Source organism: Dendronephthya gigantea, unplaced genomic scaffold (assembly GCF_004324835.1).
Source record: "Dendronephthya gigantea isolate DGI-Jeju-01 unplaced genomic scaffold, DenGig_1.0 000352F, whole genome shotgun sequence".
Taxonomy (NCBI): Eukaryota; Metazoa; Cnidaria; class Anthozoa; order Malacalcyonacea; family Nephtheidae; genus Dendronephthya; species Dendronephthya gigantea.
In genome coordinates this window covers 1-21,483 of record NW_021163362.1, presented here as the reverse complement: position 1 = coordinate 21,483, position 21,483 = coordinate 1, and the positions used below count along the sequence as shown (strand labels likewise).

Genomic DNA, 21,483 nt, shown 5'->3' with positions numbered 1-21,483 from the left:
ATTAGCAGGGGATGGGTTAACTTTGCAATTCCGGACTTGACTTGATATGTTCATATCAGAGAGATGTCGGTTTTGGAGAGGTACATATTAAACATGTTTACATTTTCAATTGCTGCTGCCATCTTCTTCTTTTGATATATGTGAACGAGTAGATAAGTTATGGATTTTTCTGATAACAGCACCGATTTCATGTATTGAAATGCAACGCTCAATACCCTACACACAACTAATAGCGTAGTAAAATTTAAGATAAATGGTACGATAATTTATTCAGCTTTAGAGAGATTACATGTTCTGACGTTTTGGGTTCATTACGAGAGCTAAATCCAAACAAGGCTACAGGACCCGATATTATACCTCCTATTGCTTAACGAAAGATAGCAGAAGAAGTCTCTACTATGCTTAATGCTAGCCTCCTCCTCAAGCATATCTTATGTATTAATATTAGGCATTTATATTTCGCTTGGGTTAGCTGTGTCGGGGAAGGCGAGGAAAAAGTAGGAGAGATCGCTCCCCGACAAAGCTAACCAAAGCCAATTATAAATGCCTAATATTTTGTATTTCGCGCATAAATTGAGTAACTAATTTAGTTACAAACTTCCAGCCGTACGATTCCGGCTTTTCTCTATCCTTGTTTTAAAGATCCCGGCTTTTCTCATTCCCTGTTATAAAAATTTCGGCTCTTCCCATCTTTTTGTTTTAAGATTCCGGCTTTTCTCATTCCTTGATTTAAAGTTTTAAAGATTCTGGCTTTTCCTATTCCTTGTTTTATCGTCCCCCGTTCCCTTCCTCGATTCCCCGTAACTGGCTTTAAGGCTAGTTTCCACTCGGGAAAAATCTCCTTTGGATCGGAATGGACAGTAAAATTTCTTTTGTCGCTGAGTTCTCAGGCGGCGTTTATACAAAAAAAACTTTTCCGTCCCCTCCGATCCAAAGGAGAATTTTCCTGAGTGGAAACTAGCCTTTAAAGATAGCCCTTTTCCGCCCCTCCCTTGCATATGAACTAACCGCTAATTAAAAATTTTTGCGCTATCACATGACCAGCCTTAACCAGGGTTTTCGCCGCAGCGTGGGTCGTGGAGCGTAGGTAGAATAGCCTGGCCTGCGAAGTTGGAATATGTCAATGTACACACACACGCGAATTACGAAAATTGCACTTGTCAGCAAATCGTCACAAGGTTTAGTAAAATGTCACGTACCCTCAATATTCCATTATGAAAAGGAAAGTTTACTTGAACGAGATCCGCATGTCTTCGGTTATTTGATACAAAAATCAATTCATATGAAGAAACATTGGCGTTGAATTAAAATCGTATCATCATGCACATGGGATAGAAACTTCGTCATAATTATTAATTCGTTTTTTGGCTTCACCGAAAAAATAAGCCTGGAAAAATTTGGCATAAAACGATAGAAAAAAAACATGATTATCTTTAATTTAATTTCAAGATCAAAGAACGTTTTTTGGATCAATATTTAAATATAAGTTACGCTTGTGTTCCTTACAACGGAAACAAGACCACGTGAATGAAACAGCTCACAAATTTTATAAATCTAGCAACATCTATTGTTTGCTTTACTTTAGTTATTGAAAGGTTCCTGTTACTGTTTCAGGAAAGTAGCGGTAGTATATTTACTGTGTTTTAGGCAGAAAATGGTTGTTTATAACAATTGAGTCTCATCATAGGTAAGTGAAGTTTCCTTCTCTTACAACAACAATAGGGCCATTATGGGATACCAGATATGGATACTGCACATCGACAACTTTACAAAAAAAGGTAAGAGTTTCCAGCTTCCCGCCTGCTTCAGGGTAGCGCAGAAAGAAATAGGAATTTTTTCCCCTACCACGGTTAGAACCAATATTTTACAAATAACCTAGTGAAATGCCACTCTGACAATTTTATGATGGTCTGGGACTTTTATTGTTGTCTTCAGATTTCCTTCCTTGGTGTGTATTTGAACTGCCGTATGATCGTTTGTTGGTATCATGATTTCATTCTGCTGGGAAATACTCAATGAAAATGCCTCACTTGAGTCGTTGTCAAATTTGTATTTCAATTGACACATCTTGTTACAAACATACACATCAGGCCTCTGTGTTGGATGATGATGATATCATCGTCTTTGCATATTGCGATTCTAACTACAGAAGATATTTTGTCCTGGAGCAAATCTAATTTGTCTTCTGCTTTTACATTGTAATTCTCGTTCAATATCGTCAACAGGAATCCTTCACCAGTATGTTTTTAGCACGTAAACATTGTTATTGATATCAACAGAAAGGGCCATTAAAATATTGCCTGTAATTTCAGGTAATTCAATCTGTTTAATTTTTCCTTCTTCCTGGATAATCATGATTTTCTAATAAGGCGTAGTACGAGGGAAAGTAAGAACACCCTCTGACTTTTCACAGCATATGGAGAAGCTCTTTTTTTTCATGAAGGGTCTGTTCGTTTGGAGGATGAGGCAATTCCTCTTTTATAGAATTTCTTGCTGAAATTTCGTGCCAGCTTATTATTGGATGAAAACTGCGAGTGGGAAGTTCAATCGTTGGCATGCAGGCGGACAATTCAAATGAACATTTATTACTGAATTTGCAAACATATTGAAACAACACATAGTTGATTAACATAACCGACAGACGTTCTCCACCCGTTGAGTTTTATTCAACAACGATTTGACTCCATCGTTCAAAGACACTGAGAATATCTCTTGAATCAGTTGAATGGCTTGAAAGCTATGCAGCTTCTTCCAAAACGATAAACATTCGGTGATTGCGGTCTCAGGATAATCGAGATGTTCCACTATTTTTGAAACTATTCGTAGCTTCGCTGCAAAAAAATCGATCTTCGACCATAACTAACCATAACTAAATCATACTATACGATAACCATATCTTACAATAATAATATCACACCATACCATACATAACGAAATCATACCATACCATAACCATGCATATCATACCATAATTATATCACACCATACCATAACCAATTTATACCATAATTATATCATACCATACTAATGATTTAATTGGATATTTTATTGTAACACGTGCAGGTAATAACGGAGCTGTGTACGTACCACTTTTTTATTGGTCAAGATGAACAGGTAAGAATCTGCGGGACTTTATTTTCAGCGGTTGTCTGTTCTTGCTTAAACGTTGTTGTATATTTCGTCTAGTGTTGTCTAATGCGTACTTGTTTGCTCATTTCGCGACGTTAAGCGTATCTTGTCTCCCCATATGTATGTTAGAAATGCCTTCAGTTATGGCAAGGTATGGCTACTTAAAATAGTCTGGAATTTGAGACGTTTTTTATGTCCATTAGCACTTTGTAAGAATGAAGTTGATTTAAGTAGTTGCAGCGTTTTAGAAGTTTATTTCTTTGGAGATATTTGAAATCGTGCCTTGATGATGTGCTCAGTGAATTTACAGAAACGTTTTTCTATAAACTCCAGCCTAAACGTAACGTCTCTTGTGATGCGAGATACCCCTTCACAAATATATGATTTTTTAAGTAATAATTACTAAATCTTCTGTCCTTAGACTGCTCCCACAATATCTGGAAAAGTTTACTAAACTTTCGCCAACGACTCAAGTTGCCATACCACTGCTAGAATTTCCCTCTGGTATGTTTCTTGAAGTTACGTAAATTATGAAATCTGTTACAAAATATCAATGTACCCCCTAAAGAGAGCTAGGTTGTGTAAACACACAATCGTATTCGGCGAAAAGTTGGTAGCATTCTTTTAAATCGTTTAAATCGCATTGTAACAGCTTTGTGCTTTGTACAAAAACTTCACAGCGATCCAGTTGAAACAAGTCTTTGGAATATGTTTGCCTTACACAGAATCATCGAAGTTGGCTCAACGCGATAACATCTGAAACTTTTTATTATTGGTTTTGTCAAAATGATTAAAATATAAACGAACTGATATGTTTCACCTTAGATACTCTCAATACACTGTAGCTCTTGCTGATAATGTCATTCCATCCTGGTTTGTCAACTGTCCGCTATTGTTAAGAAAACAATTCGTGCCATTTATTACGAAAGTAAGTCCACATGTCATTCTATTGCCACGGGGATTGCTTGCTGAATTTTCAAAAGATATATTTGCAAGAGCGACCAAGTTTTAATATTCTTCTAGTGAAAGCTCTTAGGAACGTATTTGTCATTTCCAGGCTTCTTCAACTGATAGCAAAACTCGTGCAGATGATTCTAGCCAGGTGCCAAACACAAAATTCGATACCAAAGCATCTGACCTTCTTACCCGCGATTTAAAGGCCACTGGTACCGTATGCTCAGTACAGAAATCTTGTGACTCAAACATCTTGTGACGACCAGCGGTGGGAAAGACTGAGATTTATGAAAGTTTAATTCCAAAACAACTCTTTGGTAAGCCCATTTATTTTCTCAGTCAAATTGTGCTCTGAATGTTTTCGCCCACAACTTGTCAACGATGGGTCAAACCTGTTCAATGTTTCGGTTGGGCATTCTGTTGGCGGAATGTCAAATTGATATTGTTGTATTTCAGATGATTTATGGCCGAACTCATTAAAAAGGAGCCAGACAACGCCTTGAAACTACAACAGAACTTCTTAGCAAGAGCACAGACAGCGTACATTGATTGTAGATCTTGTCAAAGATCGCCTCGCATCGTGTAGAGAAGATGAGGAAACTAATATTGAAGATACCCGGGATGATGTTGAAATGAAGAAAACCGAACTCAAGGAGTCAGGTTTGTAATGTTAAAACAGATCGGCCATTGTTCGCGCATTTACGAAATGAACAAATTATCTGCCTGCATTTTAGACAGCGCAGAACAAAAGATGCTGCTTACAGAACACGGCAGATCTTCACCCTCGTCTTTATTACAGATTCCGGTCAAAAGTTGAATCTTGGTTCGCATTTGTTCAACGACTCGATATTTGAGTCGTAGGCCGAGATATGAACCAAGCGCTTTTATGTAAGAATTTCTCTTCAAACTCGCTTTGCATGAAATTTATTTCGCTGCAAGAACATTCACTATCCATCCCTTACATTGCTACTAACATGACTGGCAGGGGAAGCAGAAAGAAAGAGATCTTTGATTTAGACTAGCTTTTTCATTTTACAATCGTTTCAGATTGATGTCGTACCAGGTTCCAAAGACACTGTTTACACAAGGAAAAACTGAAGGCAAGCGAAATTACCTTTGCAATATGGAGGAAAATATATTTTAATATGACTATATTTACCAATTTTTCTTTCACAGGGAACAGTCAAGCTTATTAACTCGTGAAGGTTTCAAAAGGTAGCAATTTTAAGATCACGAATCATCATCGTGCAATAATCTCAACATCTGTTTAATTTAGCCTGTTTCTGGTAAATCCCTTCTGGATGCAAGTCCTTTAAAACTTTTTGAGTTAAGACGAGGATAAACTTAATGAATCCGTAAGTCAAGTAATAATAATGATAAATTGGTCTTACGGATTATTAAATACTGAGCATTATAAACCGGTAAACTCAGAAACCGGTAATCTCAATTTTGCACTTCGAATTACGTAATTTAATCCTTGTGGTTAAGGTGAGGACTTGCAACGTTACTTATTATTACAGGGTGACGATAGCGTGGGAATTCAGGGGTCGGTAGACTTAGGGAAAGACACTCGTAATATAATAGATTTTACAAAATATGCTTAGGTTTTCCTATGAGTTACAATAAAACCTTTACAATTGTTCATTGATAGCTCAGAATGTTTCGTTATCACGTGACCTATGCACGACTCTTAATGGTTACTGTTAATCTGTTGTAACCACCTGCTGTACTGGTACGATGATTATCACATTTTGTTTGAGCTTTACATACCGGGGAAAACACTCAGCCACGTCGAGTTATTAGCTAATTCCAACAGCTTGTCGTAGTATTCATTGTGGAATAATCTACAGAGGCACGTTTTTGCCATTTCATCCTTTAAAAGATTAATCTGGTTTATTGATTCCGCAATATCGATTTTTTTTTCTTCTTTAATTGGACCGTCAATGACAAAGTATGATCCAGAACATGTTGGGTGATAATGAGAGCAGCCATAAATTCAAATTTCTCCACGTTGCAAAATGAGACTGTGCGTCACTAGCTAATCTAGGAAATGGCCCTTCCTGCGATCCTCCAAACTGCATAAAATTGAGTGTTCGTAGATAACTTGAATGCATCCAAACAACCATCGCGGGATCTTATTCGTTCTACACATCTCGTGTGGAAGGCTTGCGAGCTTGTTACGGGTTAAACCAAACTCTTTCATCTTTTTACTTAGATACTGTGAGCGGATAGGGAATCTGATAAAAAAGCTGGCGATATTTTGTGCCTGACTCAACATATTTTTCACTGGAAGAATTGAACACGCTTTGGCAACAATAAGGTTTAAACGATGACTGGAGTAATGAACATGCAACGCCTTCGGGTTTTTCTCTAATATTCTCTCGAAGATGTGTAGAGATTTAACTGCAATATTTCCTACAGCGGTCTACTTCATGCAGTCACCCATGACGTAAGTTGACAATTTCTTATTTGTACTTTTCTGCAGACAAAATCCTGTGTAGAGAATATTATTGCATTTTTACTGAGTTTTAATGTTCTGTCAAAATCTGGATTAAGGCTGTTTTCCACTCACGTGTTTTTCATACGCACGTTAGTTTTCTGCATATTTTAGTATGCATTAGTTGACCTAGATTTACAACAATAATATAAAGGAAGGGAGAATAATTTAAATTGGCAGATTGAAGCTTATTATAATCATAACCATGTACGTATGGACTCGAGTTTACTTGATAGTCGATAGCGTCGACAGCAAATGACATTGAAACGTTTGTATGAATATTTCGAAGTCCTGACAGTATAATTAATATCCCGTAGGTTATTTCAAGCAAATATTTGACTAGCGACGTCGAACAAGGCCAGTTAACCGCGTCGTGGATCGTAAACTGACCTCAATACAGAAAGTGGGACAAAAAGTCCCCACTTTAGCCAAAATACAAAACATTTTGTTCTAGGCCTCTCAGTTCCCGCCTCGCGCGTATAAGGAACGTTAAGAGGCCTAGGGACTACGCTGCGGTAACTCTGGTTGCTGAGTTGACTGGGTCCGAATCCATGAAATGGTAGATTTGAAATTTTCTCGCCAGAAGTACGGCTGGAATATTAAGTCTTTTAAACTCCAATATATATTTCAAACGATTTTAAATATTTTGTAAGGACTTTTCCCGGAGAATAAAGAAAGACTTATCATTAATGCAATCACAATGCTCATTGCTCACGAAGGTATATCTTTGCCAATAAATATATTTAGTGTTCAACCCTAAAATATACATATTCTGACTGCTATTACCTTCACAGGTGTTCAATATATACATAAAATAGTTAAAATGTCTCGTCTATTTGCAGGAGACCAAAACAAAATATCAGATAAAGATCTCGAAGCACTGTTTCACGCTTTGAGACATTAGGTTGGATCCAAAGCAGGTTTCACAACGCTCAGTAGGTGAGAAACGTTTATCTTTAACCATAACACACGCTGTTTACTCAACCAGCTCACTTTCTCTAGACCGTGTTTCTGTTTTGTTTCTACAGCTTCTATGAGAAGGTTGGTGTGAAAACTGTGAAAGCTTTGAAGAGGAATAATGAAGCCGTGACTCACGCCGCTGTCGACATGCTGTGTGCTCTGATGCAGGAGAGGGCTTTCCTTTAAGCGGCCAAAATGGTCAGACCGGTCATATTTAAATTTAAAATAGAGTTCGTTAAGAATATAGTTGCGAAATTTCCGCTAGACAGATGCAAGTAACGATATACTTGAACGCAGAGTTCTTGAAACACTCTAAAATACCAGTAATCTGTCTGTACCGAGATCAACAATAGGACCGGTCTGGCCGTTTTTCCGTATAAAGGAAAGCGCCAACACTTTAACGATGAATTTCCTGGTAATATGTTGCCAAATCTGTCACTGTCATTAGTGTTCCCTTTAACTTGCAATCCACATAAACTCAGCCAACTTTGAAATCTGAATGTTAACAGGATCCAATTTTATCGAAACCAATTCTGTTTTTTATATAGCCAACGCACGATAACTATGACATTCGAAAGAACAGATAAACAAAAGCTCTTTGTTATCCTCTGAAAAATTTCTAAGCAGTTTGTTGGAAATTCTCACGATAAATGTGGTAAGATGTGCGGTGTTGGTTGCCTATAATCTATGCTGAACCCTTGCATTTTATTTTTCCATCCCTCTTGTATGTATATAGCTTTGTTTTGGAAGAGAAATTCCCTTGCAAAACCCAGCAAGTGATTCGTAGCAACTGCCTTTCTAATTTGAACTACCTTTCTAACTAAACACAAGAAATAGATTAACCATGAAAACTTTTCTTCTATATTCGTTCTACTGGGGTTTTAGTTATAAGTGGATTGCTTGATTTTCTGACGTTTGCTCTTGTTCCTCCTTACAGTTTGTTCTAGTTGCTTTGCAATATATTAAAATAATACGGGGGTGAAGTTGGACATTCATGTAAACTAATAGTAAGGTGTGATTGCTTCCAATATTTTGAATCAACTCAATGTAGTCTGTTACAATAAATCGACTATTGCATATTCCTCTTAGTGAGACAACAGATGATGAACAGTTTGGGAAATTACTGGAGAAAGTTGCAGGTATGCTACAAAGAAATTTGAGGAGCTTTTTTTCAACTTGTCTTCTTGGTAGTTTATGGCTCTTTTACTGAGGTTGAGAGTTGATTAAATAGCCTTCTCTCTTTACCTTTTTGGTGAAGTTTACCACGTCCACTAGCTTGACCCATGCATAGGAGCAACTCATGAAGTCTGTTATTTGTTTGTCTAGAAATGGGTCATTGCATTTATCGATTGTTCCAGGTAGGTTTACGACAAACTAAATAATAGTACCAATTTTTACCATTTCTTCGCTTATGTATGTTTTACTATTGCCCCGCTAATGGTTCTTACCAATCGTGGTTTTGAATTCGTTCTTCAACAATTTAGCATCCGTCGACAACAATTGTGAAAGTGCTGGCATGGTTCTGAAGGCGATAATCGAGGTACGTTTTATTCATTCATTCATCCATTGAGAATTTTCTGCCTTTGACGAACGTCATTTATAACGCTCTGCATTTTTTTAGCCGTGATGAATGTACATATTAGTTCAGTTGATATTTAAGAGGTTTTAAAGGGTCTTAATTTTGAGAGGTATATACACACTTCAAATCAAGCCAGGAACAGATGACGGAAAAATGAGTGAACTATAGATCCTCCGGCGGGAATCGAAACCTACGCTTTTGCGATGCCGGTGCAATGCTCTTGTCACTGAAGACGTACAGTTGACTCATTTTTCCATCAACTGTTCCCTGCTTGAATTTGAAGTGCGTATAATACCACTCGAAATTAAGACCCTTTAAACCTCAAGAATATTCCTGCATCGTGTGAAGTGCCTAAAATCATCTGTTAATATTTAGTTAGAACTTCACTTTAGGAAGCTGATGAAGAACCGCGGCAAAAATACAAGTTCTGGCGCTTGCCGAGGCGCTCTACCAAAACGCTTACGCATGGCCATGTTTACGCAAAGCACTGATAAAACGTTCGCTATTGAACAGGTGCAAATTAGTGTGATAATTAAACAAAATTGTTGCAGAGGTATAGCCTCTATTCCATCCGCAGGACCAGAGTTGTATTTTAGCAACATTCTCAGATTCATCTTAAACTTGTGATTTTATAATCCTCTATATACTAGCTATCTGTAAATAGTTCAATTGAGACTAACAAGCATACTCCATAAGTATTTTTTAATCATTATTGTTGGCATAGCATCATCCAACAGCAATGGCATTACTTGCGAGAATAATGTTCGTATTAAAGTAGTTATAGTTTTTAATGTCTAAAATATACAAGAAAGTTTAAATGCGAGATTTCTTGTTCATAATTTTTGGTTCATAAACAATTATGTAATAAATTTGAATACGATTTTCACAGCCTGCTGGTTTGCTCTATTACCTTGAAAGCCCTGACGAAGTAAGAAATCTTTGAAAACTTTTTTGCGAGGGCCATTATTTACATAAACCCATTGAGGTGATTCTGACTAACCAATCGTATTCATGACTAAGTGGTATCAACTGCTTTGGTAACTAAACTCCATCATTCATCCTTAAACTGTGCCAACTGCCCCACTGAGGAAATAATTAAATGGTAATTCATTCAGAAGTGTAAAACCTTTTTGTAAAGAAACAATTTTGTTAGAAAGTTTTTATCTTTCCTTCAGCCACCAGAGACTGAAGAAGATCGTTTATCAATTCGTGACAATGTAAAGCTTGCAGAAGTACGTTTTAAATCAACAATCGTGTTCCAAAATTTCATAATGCATGCTTGCATGTACGTATAAGCCTGTTATTTCACGTGCTATACTTGTGTCTTAGAGCTCTGGAAAAACGAGGGGAACGTTGAGGAATCAACTTGAAGGATATCTCTCACATTGGAGGACAAAAATAAGATTCAAATCCAGGAAAGATGTGAGAATTTAAATCCAGTTTTTTTATTACAAGTAAGTGTTCGTATTAAGAAAATGGGAAAATGTTTTAGTCGTTTGAAAGATGAAAAAGCAATGATATTTAAGCGGATCTTTTTTACAGATTCAGTCAAGATCTGACAGCGTACAACCTGATTTGGAATTACAAGGTGAGTCTCGAAGTTAAGGTTAGTTTCCGTTGAAAATATAGGATATGGAAATGTAATGGAGGATTTCCTGTCGCTATGAGTATAACAAGACAAATTCAATAGTCCTGACCTCTTTCTCTAAACTGTTCTCGTAAAAGAGTATGAAACAATTTCTTATGTTTTTAATGTGACAGACGCGAGAGGAACTTCTGGGGCACTCGAATCTGATTTGCACGCATTTGCAATGGAAAAAGATCTGAGTGGAAACTACGTTGTCTTTTGGAATCACCTTTAGTTTGAAGTCCTGTATGAATGTTTAGCTGATGAACTGAAACAGGTTATTGATAAGCCTAACTGCTCTAGCTTTTTAACAGTTCTTCATAAAGCGTCCCCCCCTTATTCCTCGATAGGAATCAAACTCAGTAACGTATCTCTGCTATCAGGTGACTATTATTTGAGAGTCTTGTTGGAACAAAAACGACGAGGAGACGCCGATAACAAATGTGTGAGTCCACGACATTTATCTATCAGGGTTTGCAAATATTCAAATTACTTTCCATGTGCTTTTCTGTCTGGCTTCCCCCTATTCTCTTTATTGCTGCACAGTTCACGCAATGTTATTTGTCCTGCAGAATGTAGTAGAGAAGTATAGAATCATGGATGAAACCATTCAAGATTCGATCGACTTTTCTATTTTGTTTTCAGGCTAGAGTTGTCTAACGATCTGTATCACTGATTCCTATTGACAACTAAACCAACTATGAAAGCAATGTGCCTTCAGGTGAGGATGTCGTTTAGCGGGAATGTAGCCATGTGTAGCCTTCGAAGAATGAATTAAACAAATTGGAATATTTTATTCACAGGCGATGACTAAAGTTTATAGAAAATATCACGAAGAGATTGGAGCTTTTAATGACACGAAGCTAAGGATCATCTGTTATTGATCCAGTGTTACTGCAGGAGCCTGAACTAAACTAACTTTATTCATACTGTTTCGTATTTTTAGCATTTACATGAAAATGGCATCACTAACAGGGATTGGAAGGTAAGCACGCCCTAATTTATTTTTCACTGCTGTCTTTATATCCTAAACTTTAACGACCATAATTTAACTTTTTCTTCTTTAGCCAGAAAATGTTTTATTGTGTTCCTCGTATGATGAAACGCTTATAAAGGTTTGTGTCGGTTGTGTATTGAACTTGTGTTTAAATTGCCCTTTAAATTGTCTTTGAAGAAACCATTCGATGTGACCATTGCCAGCAAATCCTGGAAGTCACTATAATCTCAATTCCGATTTTTTTCCGTGATTTCGTTTTACGAAAGCAGAGCGCATTCTGCAAACGTTTTAGGTTCAGTTATTTCTCATTGTTACAGATCTCAATGATAACAATTAATTTTTTAGATCAGAATTCCTATATGGAAACACTCTGTGGTACCCCTTACGAAAAATTCCTATAGGATCCTATAAGAATTCGTATAGGAAATTCAATTTTTATAGGAATTTCTATAGGATATTTATATTCCTATTAGAATTCCTATAGGATATTCATTTTCCTATTAGAATTCCTATAGGATATACATATTCCTATGAGAATTCCTATAGGATATTTATATTCCTATTAGAATTCCTATAGGATATTCATTTTCCTATTAGAATTCCTATAGGATATACATATTCCTATGAGAATTCCTATAGGATATTCATTTTCCTATTAAAATTCCTATAGGATATTCATATTCCTATTAAAATTCCTATGGACACTAATATTCCTGTTATAATTCCTGTGCATATTTCATAGTAATTCGATTTTAATCCACCCTTGTTTTCCGAAATTTCTGTTCGAAATTACTCATAATAGTAGTCTCACAGCATGTTTTTTTGATTGGAATTTCCGGTTTTTCAGGGTAAATAGTGTCACCCATTTTTCTTATTTATAAATCCCCGATTTTGTTATTACTTCAGAGATATTATAAAACAAGTTACTAGTACAGCTAATGTCTGTTAAAAATGTGATGCAGGAAATTTATTAAGTGGATTAAAATCAACCCATCAGGTTTCAAAACATGTCCCGTCCATCTTTTTGACAATTTTATCTGCCTATATATAGTGCTTGACGATCTTGTAATACTTACTTATCAAAGGTAATTAAAATAGGTAGAATAGTGGTAAACAACAAAAAACAAACCCAGGTTTGGAAATTTTAATTATCTACCATTCTTCAAAAGTGTTGTACAATATATAACATACATAAAATGGAAAACGTGTCGCTAAAAATTACATTACGTACACTACAATATCTCTATTTACATATATTTACATCCTATCTATATCAATTGTCATTGATGTCATAAGGAAGTGGAAAAAAGTATTTTTTCCCTTCCAATTTCATCAAAATACACTTCTTCCTAATTTGATTGGGATAAATTGCTATTTGTACAGCAGCAGGCTCTACTTCTCTCAGGAAAAAGCTTTCCACATTAAAATCGGGGTCTCTGTACAGCGCTCTACCATGCTCAATCTTTGGTTGAACCAACACAACATTATAAGTACTGCATTTGCAGTATTGCAACTCTTCCATAGTGCATAAACACTCTGGTTTAATTATTAGAAGACCTACAATAATACCGTATCTATACTGGCCATGTTCAAATGCTACATTTCTGTTCACATGTCTCTTTGCTCGAACATAATGTATACTTGAGTACAATTTCTTATCTGCAACAAATCTGGAATACATCAAGCCACAGCGCTTTTTCACTTCAACACCAATCAAATTTTGCACAGCGAGCACTTGTGATGCAGAGAGCTGGATAGCTCTTCCTTTGCCAACACCTCGAACACCTTCTGCTAGGGACACATCGTTGTCAAAAGACTTAACATCTCTCAACTTCTGAAACAGTTGGTAAACAGCGGGGCAACTTTCATCGTTGATGTATTGCTTAGCAAGTACAGGAATCCTTTTGGTAATCACGTATGTCTCTACAATTTGTCTCGGAATATGTTGCGTACCGTGAAACATTTTTTGCAATGTGTGATTGTTCGACTCAAAAATAAACGCTGCAGAAGACCAAAGAGGGCCACAATCTCGAACTGACTGAGCAAGATGGATCAACTGATGCACGTTGAATGTACAATATTTCAAGCCATACAATTTTTCAACTTCAATAACAAACTTTGTTAAACAACCTTCTGCAGAATTGATATCATTTTCCGTGATGGAATCACCAAGGAGAGAGTACACGCCGTAAACAAACAAGAAGAAATGCTTTAGATGTGTTGATGGAAGTATGCCACGGAGTATAACGAGACTGTAGAAAATGAAGCCTCTCCACTCTGATGCTTTCCAGTGATTTCTATCACTAATCGACCTCGGTGCACGGCTCATTTCCCCAGGAACTTCAATAGAATATAGTCGGGCATTGATCTCTTCTTCACTTCTACCAATGTAGAAACTTTTCTCATGCTGTCGACTATCCATCCACATGTTTACAAACTGACGCGTGACACCCAAACAGACACAATGCATGAAGTCAACAGCAACCCCTGCAATACAATATTTTTAAAGAGTTAACAAAGTTTGTTCTGTGCTAGTCCACAAAACATAATGCTCAATGCATGCTTTATCGAGGCACCCGTGGGCAAATACCCTACTTGGCAAGGGGTCCCTGAATTGGGCAAGACTATTGGGCAACAAAAGAACGCAATCAAAATCACATCTACCAAAAGAAGAAAAACATGTACAGTATATTTTTAATTTACCAGTTATCTATGGCGTAACTGACGCTTACTAGACGCACAGACCCCTGGAAGAACTTTTGGGAAATAATTAAGTATACTTTACCCCGAACTTGGTCGAAAGAAGGTAGAATTCCAACAACGGATGGTCCTTTGACTCCCTTGACATCCTCGCCTTTTTGGATTGCTCGAAGACCATATTCAACTTGCTTTTCAGCTGTTCGCATCTTTGGAGGGCCTCTGTAAGGATAATATCTGGTTGGCGGACCACCATTATCAATAGTTTCACCGGGAAACTCACACCAGTCACATCCATGTTTACCATTGAACTGTTTACAGTTTTTGACAATGGCTCTTGCTGGTGAATCGGCACTGAGAATGTGCGCAAAAACCTTTACTTGCTGTCCATCATTTTCAAACTTAAGACCAACTGTCTCAAGGGATTTGCATTCTTCAATAAATGGCTTAAGAAAAGTGTTCATAGCTGGTTTTGTTGTTCCAAACCAGAGGCCATGCAGAAGGATGTGCTTCTCTCGTAAGTGAGGAGGCAGCTCGTTAATTGCACTTTGCACTGGCCAAATTGCATAATTAGACGATTCAAAGACAGGAATTCCGTCTGTGTTCCACGTTAGTGATAAATCATGACTGCCAGAAAAGTTATGATTCTCTGCTAACTTGCCATATAGTTCTGCAGATGTTATGTCAGAGATGACACCCGTGGAATTTTTGTTCCTAGTGAGACGGTTCATTAAATGTTGTCTTAATTTTTCCTCACCAAGCAAGTCTTCAATCTGACGTTTCATGGGTAGATATAAGAAATAGTTGCCGTTCTTGGTACACTCATCAACATTAAATAGTTCCCCACAAGATTCACAATTTCTTTCCACTCTGCTTTCACCAAGGTAAAACAAACACATTGGACAATAGAAGTGAATCTGAAAAATGAAAAGCAATTTGATCAGTGGTATTTTGGGAAAAGGCCATCTTAAATGAATCCTGATGTAGTGATTGTGAAGCAAAAATGTTGAATAATTAACCAAAGACCGCCTCAGGTCCCCAAAATACCCATGTAGGTTAAACTAGAGTATTAGTATCTACTGCTATGTTAGTCCAGTTATCGGCAACAATTAGTTTAACTGAACCAGTACTATTTATGTGCCCTACTATATATTATTTCACTTTTATGTTTAACTCCAGTGATATTTTATTTTGAATAAAGCGTATAATCAGGCCCAGGTTCTTCAAAGGTGGATTAGGACTAACCCTCAGTTAAAATATGGGCTTCTGTTTTAGCTTGCGTATTTTAACACCTCTGTTTATTTTTTAAACAAAACTTCAGAGAAGTAAACTGCTATTTATAAACAGGCTGTCAGAAAGTTTACTTTTAATTTTCTAAGTTAACCTGGGGACAAGCTAACCCAGAGCTCCTTGAAAAACCGGCTTTAGGTATACATGGGGCAAAGATCTCATTGGAGGTATATACATGGGGCAAAGATCTCATTGAGATTCACTGTTACTACAAAATTTTATATCAGACTGAAATACAGTAATCCATATAGACATGCGTCAGAACCATATATATATACATGTAGATATTTTACCTGAAATAAACCACAATTAAATGCTTTGAAGAACTTATATTTCGTTGCTGGTATAGAATCTGGTAAAAGAACATTCAACAGAACCAACAGATCTTGTAGTGCCTCATGTGTAAGATGATGTCTGATTACATACGACATTACGAGAAGGAGACATTGTGCTGTAGTAACATTAGATCCTTGATAAAGAGGGTTTTCATTCAGTAAGCCTTCTTGCTAAATAAGGAAAAAGATAAACAAAGGCTATTTCAATTAAAGTTGTCTCACCAAACGCTTAAACCGAGAGATTAATAGACTAGCAGCCTAAATAGGCAAGAACTGATCAGCTCCTAATTATACTACTCATAATAAATCCCCACGGTATCAAAGTTTGGTATTGATACAAGTATCGAAGTGGTATGGTATCAATTCAAAAATGCTGATCATCACTAGCTTGTAACTAAACTGTGTGACAATATCATTTAGGGACAAAAAAAGACTTATATCAACATTTCAATGTGTATAAAACATCCCCAGGTCAATACATCTCAAGCCATGTCAAAACAAGCCAGAGTAAAAAAATGAACTCAAATAAGACTGGAATGCACACTCTCTGACTCAAGATGGCAGAACATGCTTGTAGGTATGTGAGGGTTTCCAGTCTTATTTGAGTTCACTGGAGTCGAAACATCCCCATGTGAAAATGCTCAGCCCCAGGCTCATTTCAAGACCAGGTCAAAAAATCCAAGAACAAACTGTTTAAATTTTAAGCTTGACTTCAGGAGTGGATACACCAGAGTACACCACAAGGTACACTGAAATATATAGCCAGCTATATGTCACCCAGGTTTAAAACTCAGTCAAAGTATATTCACACATAAATTTGACTTGCCTTAAAAATATCAATAAAACATTTTGACTAATAGAGGTGAAGTGATGTTTTGACAAGTGTAAAATTAGAACAGCCATACATATATGTACCTGCATATTTGTTCCAGTTTCTGCCTCATCAAATATATTATCAAGGTCCTCCCCCTGGGGTTCATGGGCCTCTGTCTCATTTAATTCAGGGTCAGGAGCATGGTTATCCTGTAAAAATTATAAAGGGTTTAAATTATTAGACTTTTATTAACCCTGTTCACAAAGTAAACTTGAACAAGAACATTCTTACATAAACGCTAAATATATATCGAAGCTTGTACCTGCAAATCGTAATCATCGAAATATACTTGTTCATTATTCAAAGCCAAAGGATAAGGATGAGTTTCGACATGATGATCAATATTAACCTCTACTAAACGCCGTTTACGCCTGTCATGTAAAGTAGATTTTGGAACTGCAATACTTGAATCTACTTCGTATTGTTTGTATGGGCCCCTATGAGGCATTTTAAAGACTTTTAAGAAATAATTAAGGTTTCCGCCATACAAACATAAAATATCTTTCAGAGCAGTAGCAGTATTGTTGTGGAATTTTTCGTTGTGTTATTGTGGCAGTGTGGTCATTAACTAATCAGATCAGTATTTCTGATTGGATATTCCCATGGCAACGCGTCGATTGTGACCAATCAATGTCTTCAAGTATGACCTCATTTACATTTCCCAGCACTCCATGCATGCCACATGGCCCACATGCGTAATTTGCGTTGACACTTGACATTCAATACTTCAGCGTCTTTCGATTGCCTTTATATTTACGATAAAAAAGTTCAACTTTAAAGCAATATTTTTGCCAAATGACGATGAAATTTGCTATGTACGAGTTTTGTGAAGACAGTAGCTGTGATGTGGGGAAAGTCATTGGATGATAAGCGAGGATGAGTCTTCCTTTAACAACAACGATTGGGTCATGAAGAAGGAAATCCTAGTACGTTGGCCAGTACAGCCGAAGGACTATTCAAAATGGGCTAACAAGCATGGAAAGTTCCCGCTGGATTTAGGATGCGCAACTAAAACCTACGCTGCTCGAGTACTAAAATTCCATGGTAAGTTTGACTTTATGTAGCTATGTAGGGTAAGCTTTAATTCCCTGGCAAGCTTGACTTTACACATTCTGTTATAGTCTTTGAAAGATTATTGAAAGTATGTTATGTATTCTTATGTTAATATTAACGCGATGAAATCTATAGATATATACAATTATTTGTTTGATAAGACGGAAAATAATTCAACTACAGCTGTATATTATGTTATTCTATATAGCTGGTCATGGCAATGGCGTCAGCCTGTCGTTTTACTACCGGTTTATTTATTTAAATTTGGCGCGCATTCCACGCACAGGATGTGTTATATATAGAAGCTTGCATAATGATCATAAATTTGCCATGTTTAGAAACTTTGTTTTCTACCGATCTAGAAGGTGCAGTGTATATGATCTGTTTTATAAAGTTTAATAAATTTATTTTATCCAAATTTCTCAATTAGGATATCTGAATGTAGCTCTATTATACTGCATCCCTAAAAAAATTATATTTTTTATAACAATACAATTGCCACCACACTTCCAGCTTTTATTACACTTGTAAACGTTCAAGGTTGCATAAGTTTTTTTTCAGCCAAAACAAAATTATTGTAGCATGATCCTCACATACTTGTTCCATCCAACAGATGATTATAATTGCCTTTGTGAGGTGATGAAAAATTATCTAAGCACTGGCACAACACAGACACCTTCAAGAGGAAGGGGGCAAAGAAATGGCAAGAGGAGTGATCGCTTAGATTATGGAGATGATAAACAACCATTAGAAGCAGTAAGTTTCTTGTTATTTTATTTAAATATACTTCGCGAACTTGTCTGACGATAACTTATTGACTATATATAAGAAAAATGCTATATTTGACTATCAAGTTGGTGCTGAACAATTTTGCATCCTTGCCAGTGGAAGAGTCCTATTAGTTAAGGAACTACTGTTTTTAACCTATTAATAGGCAGATTTGAGCATTGATGTGCCAAGTGTATATAGCAAGTTTACTCTGTAGTCTGTCTATATCAGTAGAGAATTTTACTGTTCATTATTTCAGTTGAAATGTCCTGTAAATTAATGGAATAATTTCTTTTTGTGAGTTTTTGATAAATAAAAGACAAATATTTGAATCAATTAAAAAGCAAACTTTGAGTTTTGGTAGAGCTATTCAATTTTACCCACTTTAAATATTTTATCTGATCTTGTATATTTAATGCCCTTATTCTGTGTTAAAACATATAGCCTTGTACTGTAGATTGAGGGTGTGTCTTACATGAACATGTATTTTCATGTTGTAATATAGCCTGCAAAGAAGCAAAAAACTGCCAAAAAGAAGGTGACAAATTCCATTATGTCACATGAACATATTGCCATGTTGAAGGAAAAAGTGAGGGGAAAGCAGCCTAATGTTTTTTTTGAGGTACCGATACATGTTATATGTTGTATATGTATATATTTATGAGCATTGACAATAATTAACACCAGATCATTTACTGATCAGTGAAGAGTTTTGCTACTTTATGGGTTAGCACCATTATAAAATAAATAAAATATTCCTATTCCTTTTAAAAGATTACAATTTTATTTCCACCTTGCTTTTTATGACAACTACTTAAGAGGACTAATTTAAGAGCTCAGGTTAAATACCTGTAAGCCTGAATGCACCAGTTTAGTTGATTCTGGGTATAGGTTTGAAATGCTGATGGAATAATTATTTTTATTAATTTCATAAAGGGCAATTCTCCACAATCTTCTGATGATGAATCTGGGTCAGAGGTAGATAACATGAGAAGAGTAATTGATGCGAAAGACAGGGAAATCGAGTCATTGAAAAGACAAATTGCTGATATGAAGGGTACAATGATATCATATGTCAGTTTTTTCAAAATTAATATTAATTTGATTATCTAAGTCAGAATGTGTTGAAACAGGATTATTATTTACTGAAATTTTATAAAGATAATATTAAATATATTATACCAAAATGTTTCAGCTGAAGTCTTTATAACAAGCTTTAAAAACTTAATAAGTAGCCTAACTATAATGATGGTTCTTTTTATATGTTTAAAACTTTAGCTTCAATTTTCTCTACTTAATTAAGATTGATTTATATTATAGATATGCAAATTTACAAGATGTTGTTACCCAACTAAAGCATTCAGTGGGAATATTGGATCAGTTAGCTTCAGTTGGATTCAATGCAAACAGCAGGGGATTGGTGCCCCTGACACAATTAAAGATGTTTCAAAACGTCCATCTTCACCAACTGTTACCATTGCTAACAAAGCTTCCAGTTCAGACAGTGAATCTGACAGTGTAAGTCATGTCCACATTTATACGCATAATAATTTACTGAGTGTTCAGTCAATTTAGCAGTAGAATGTTTCTGGTATTTCTTCAAATATAATTATGTGACAACAATAGACCAATTTTTATACCAGACAATATGGTTGGAGGTAATAGCATTTGTAAGGGCACCACTGTTAGTGAAATTATATTTATCATTTATTGCTTTCATTTAGATCCTGCTTTGTCCGGGTGTAGAAATAAGCAAAGGGCAAAAGAGAGTCTTATCAAGTAAACTATCTGCCAAAGATTTTGTTTATTCAGCACTTCCAATAATTTGGTCAAGGGAGGTGCTGTGCACACATTCTGTGACTGGCCGGAAGTGCAATGCACATAAAGAAAGAGAAGCAAAGCCCCAACTTGATGCTGAGAAAGTGGATAGTCTTTGCAGTATGTACATAAGTATTTTAATCATTGTTCATTTTTACTATATTTTATGAACAAAATTTATCAAATGTTAAACTATTTTTGTGATGTGATGTGATTTTCCAACTTTATGAAACTTCAACTACTATGAAACAGTTGCACAAGTTGAAATTAATTGGAATGTGTTATTTGTTTTAATTTATTAGGTTATGTGGAACAGAAATTGGGGTCACTCAAAAAGAAGTGAGGAACCTGATGACAACGAAGATAAACAATATTATCAAGTGCTGCAAACAGCAAAAAATTGTTGAACAAAAAAAATGATTAAGTATCATATATGAAACGTTTATTTATACGACCCATATATAGGTAATATATTATATGTACCAGTATTTATTTAAATCCTATTGCTTTATTTTAAATTATCTGTTGATTTAAATTAGCCCCTATTTACACTATACCGGATTCGCCTCGCATCACGAGATTTTCGTTTGCCGTTAAAGAAGCAATTAATGACTATAGTAGCAAATGCATATGTAAGCTTGACAGATTTGCCATAATTTTTTCAGTCTTTGACATTAAAAATCCTGACAGTCCATCAATATCTAGATGTAACCCACTCCTATAACATTCCAGTATAGTGTAAACGAGGCCTTATTAGGCTTATATATGTAATGTACACCCATGTCAGTATTGTAGAAAAAAGGACAGGCCCAACATTAAATTATTGTTAACATTAGAAGAAGGTATCCTCATTATTATTTATATTTGTGCCATTGGTAAACTCCAGACATTTGCAAAATATTTCT

At 36.0% G+C, this 21,483-nt stretch overlaps 2 protein-coding genes across 2 annotated transcripts; one reads left to right on the top strand and one right to left on the bottom strand.

Moving 5' to 3' along the window:
- Window positions 1-12,510: 12,510 nt before the first annotated feature.
- On the bottom strand, window positions 12,511-17,784 carry LOC114542455. The gene is made up of 5 exons (XM_028561995.1): window positions 17,202-17,784; window positions 16,981-17,088; window positions 16,024-16,236; window positions 14,529-15,357; window positions 12,511-14,230 (listed from the first exon to the last, which is right to left on the bottom strand). Exons 1-5 carry the CDS (start codon window positions 17,385-17,387, stop codon window positions 13,017-13,019), a joined length of 2,550 nt encoding a protein of 849 aa, XP_028417796.1. The 5' UTR covers window positions 17,388-17,784; the 3' UTR covers window positions 12,511-13,016.
- Window positions 17,785-17,794: 10 nt separating this feature from the next.
- On the top strand, window positions 17,795-20,115 carry LOC114542456. Its single transcript, XM_028561996.1, has 5 exons — window positions 17,795-17,983; window positions 18,606-18,748; window positions 19,266-19,382; window positions 19,697-19,817; window positions 20,081-20,115. Exons 1-5 carry the CDS (start codon window positions 17,803-17,805, stop codon window positions 20,113-20,115), a joined length of 597 nt encoding a protein of 198 aa, XP_028417797.1. The 5' UTR covers window positions 17,795-17,802.
- Window positions 20,116-21,483: the final 1,368 nt, after the last annotated feature.

What these genes read in the sequence shown, in the direction of transcription:
- LOC114542455 (XM_028561995.1), bottom strand. Translation starts at nt 17,387, where the DNA reads ATGCCTCATAGGGGCCCATACAAACAATACGAAGTAGATTCAAGTATT. An exon ending in TCGATGATTACGATTTGCAG is followed by an intron (nt 17,089 to 17,201) that starts GTACAAGCTTCG and finishes TAATTTTTACAG; the next exon opens with GATAACCATGCTCCTGACCC. An exon ending in TTCTTTCGACCAAGTTCGGG is followed by an intron (nt 14,231 to 14,528) that starts GTAAAGTATACT and finishes ATTGTATTGCAG; the next exon opens with GGGTTGCTGTTGACTTCATG.
- LOC114542456 (XM_028561996.1), top strand. Translation starts at nt 17,803, where the DNA reads ATGATAAGCGAGGATGAGTCTTCCTTTAACAACAACGATTGGGTCATG. An exon ending in TCGAGTACTAAAATTCCATG is followed by an intron (nt 17,984 to 18,605) that starts GTAAGTTTGACT and finishes TCCATCCAACAG; the next exon opens with ATGATTATAATTGCCTTTGT. An exon ending in AGCCTAATGTTTTTTTTGAG is followed by an intron (nt 19,383 to 19,696) that starts GTACCGATACAT and finishes AATTTCATAAAG; the next exon opens with GGCAATTCTCCACAATCTTC.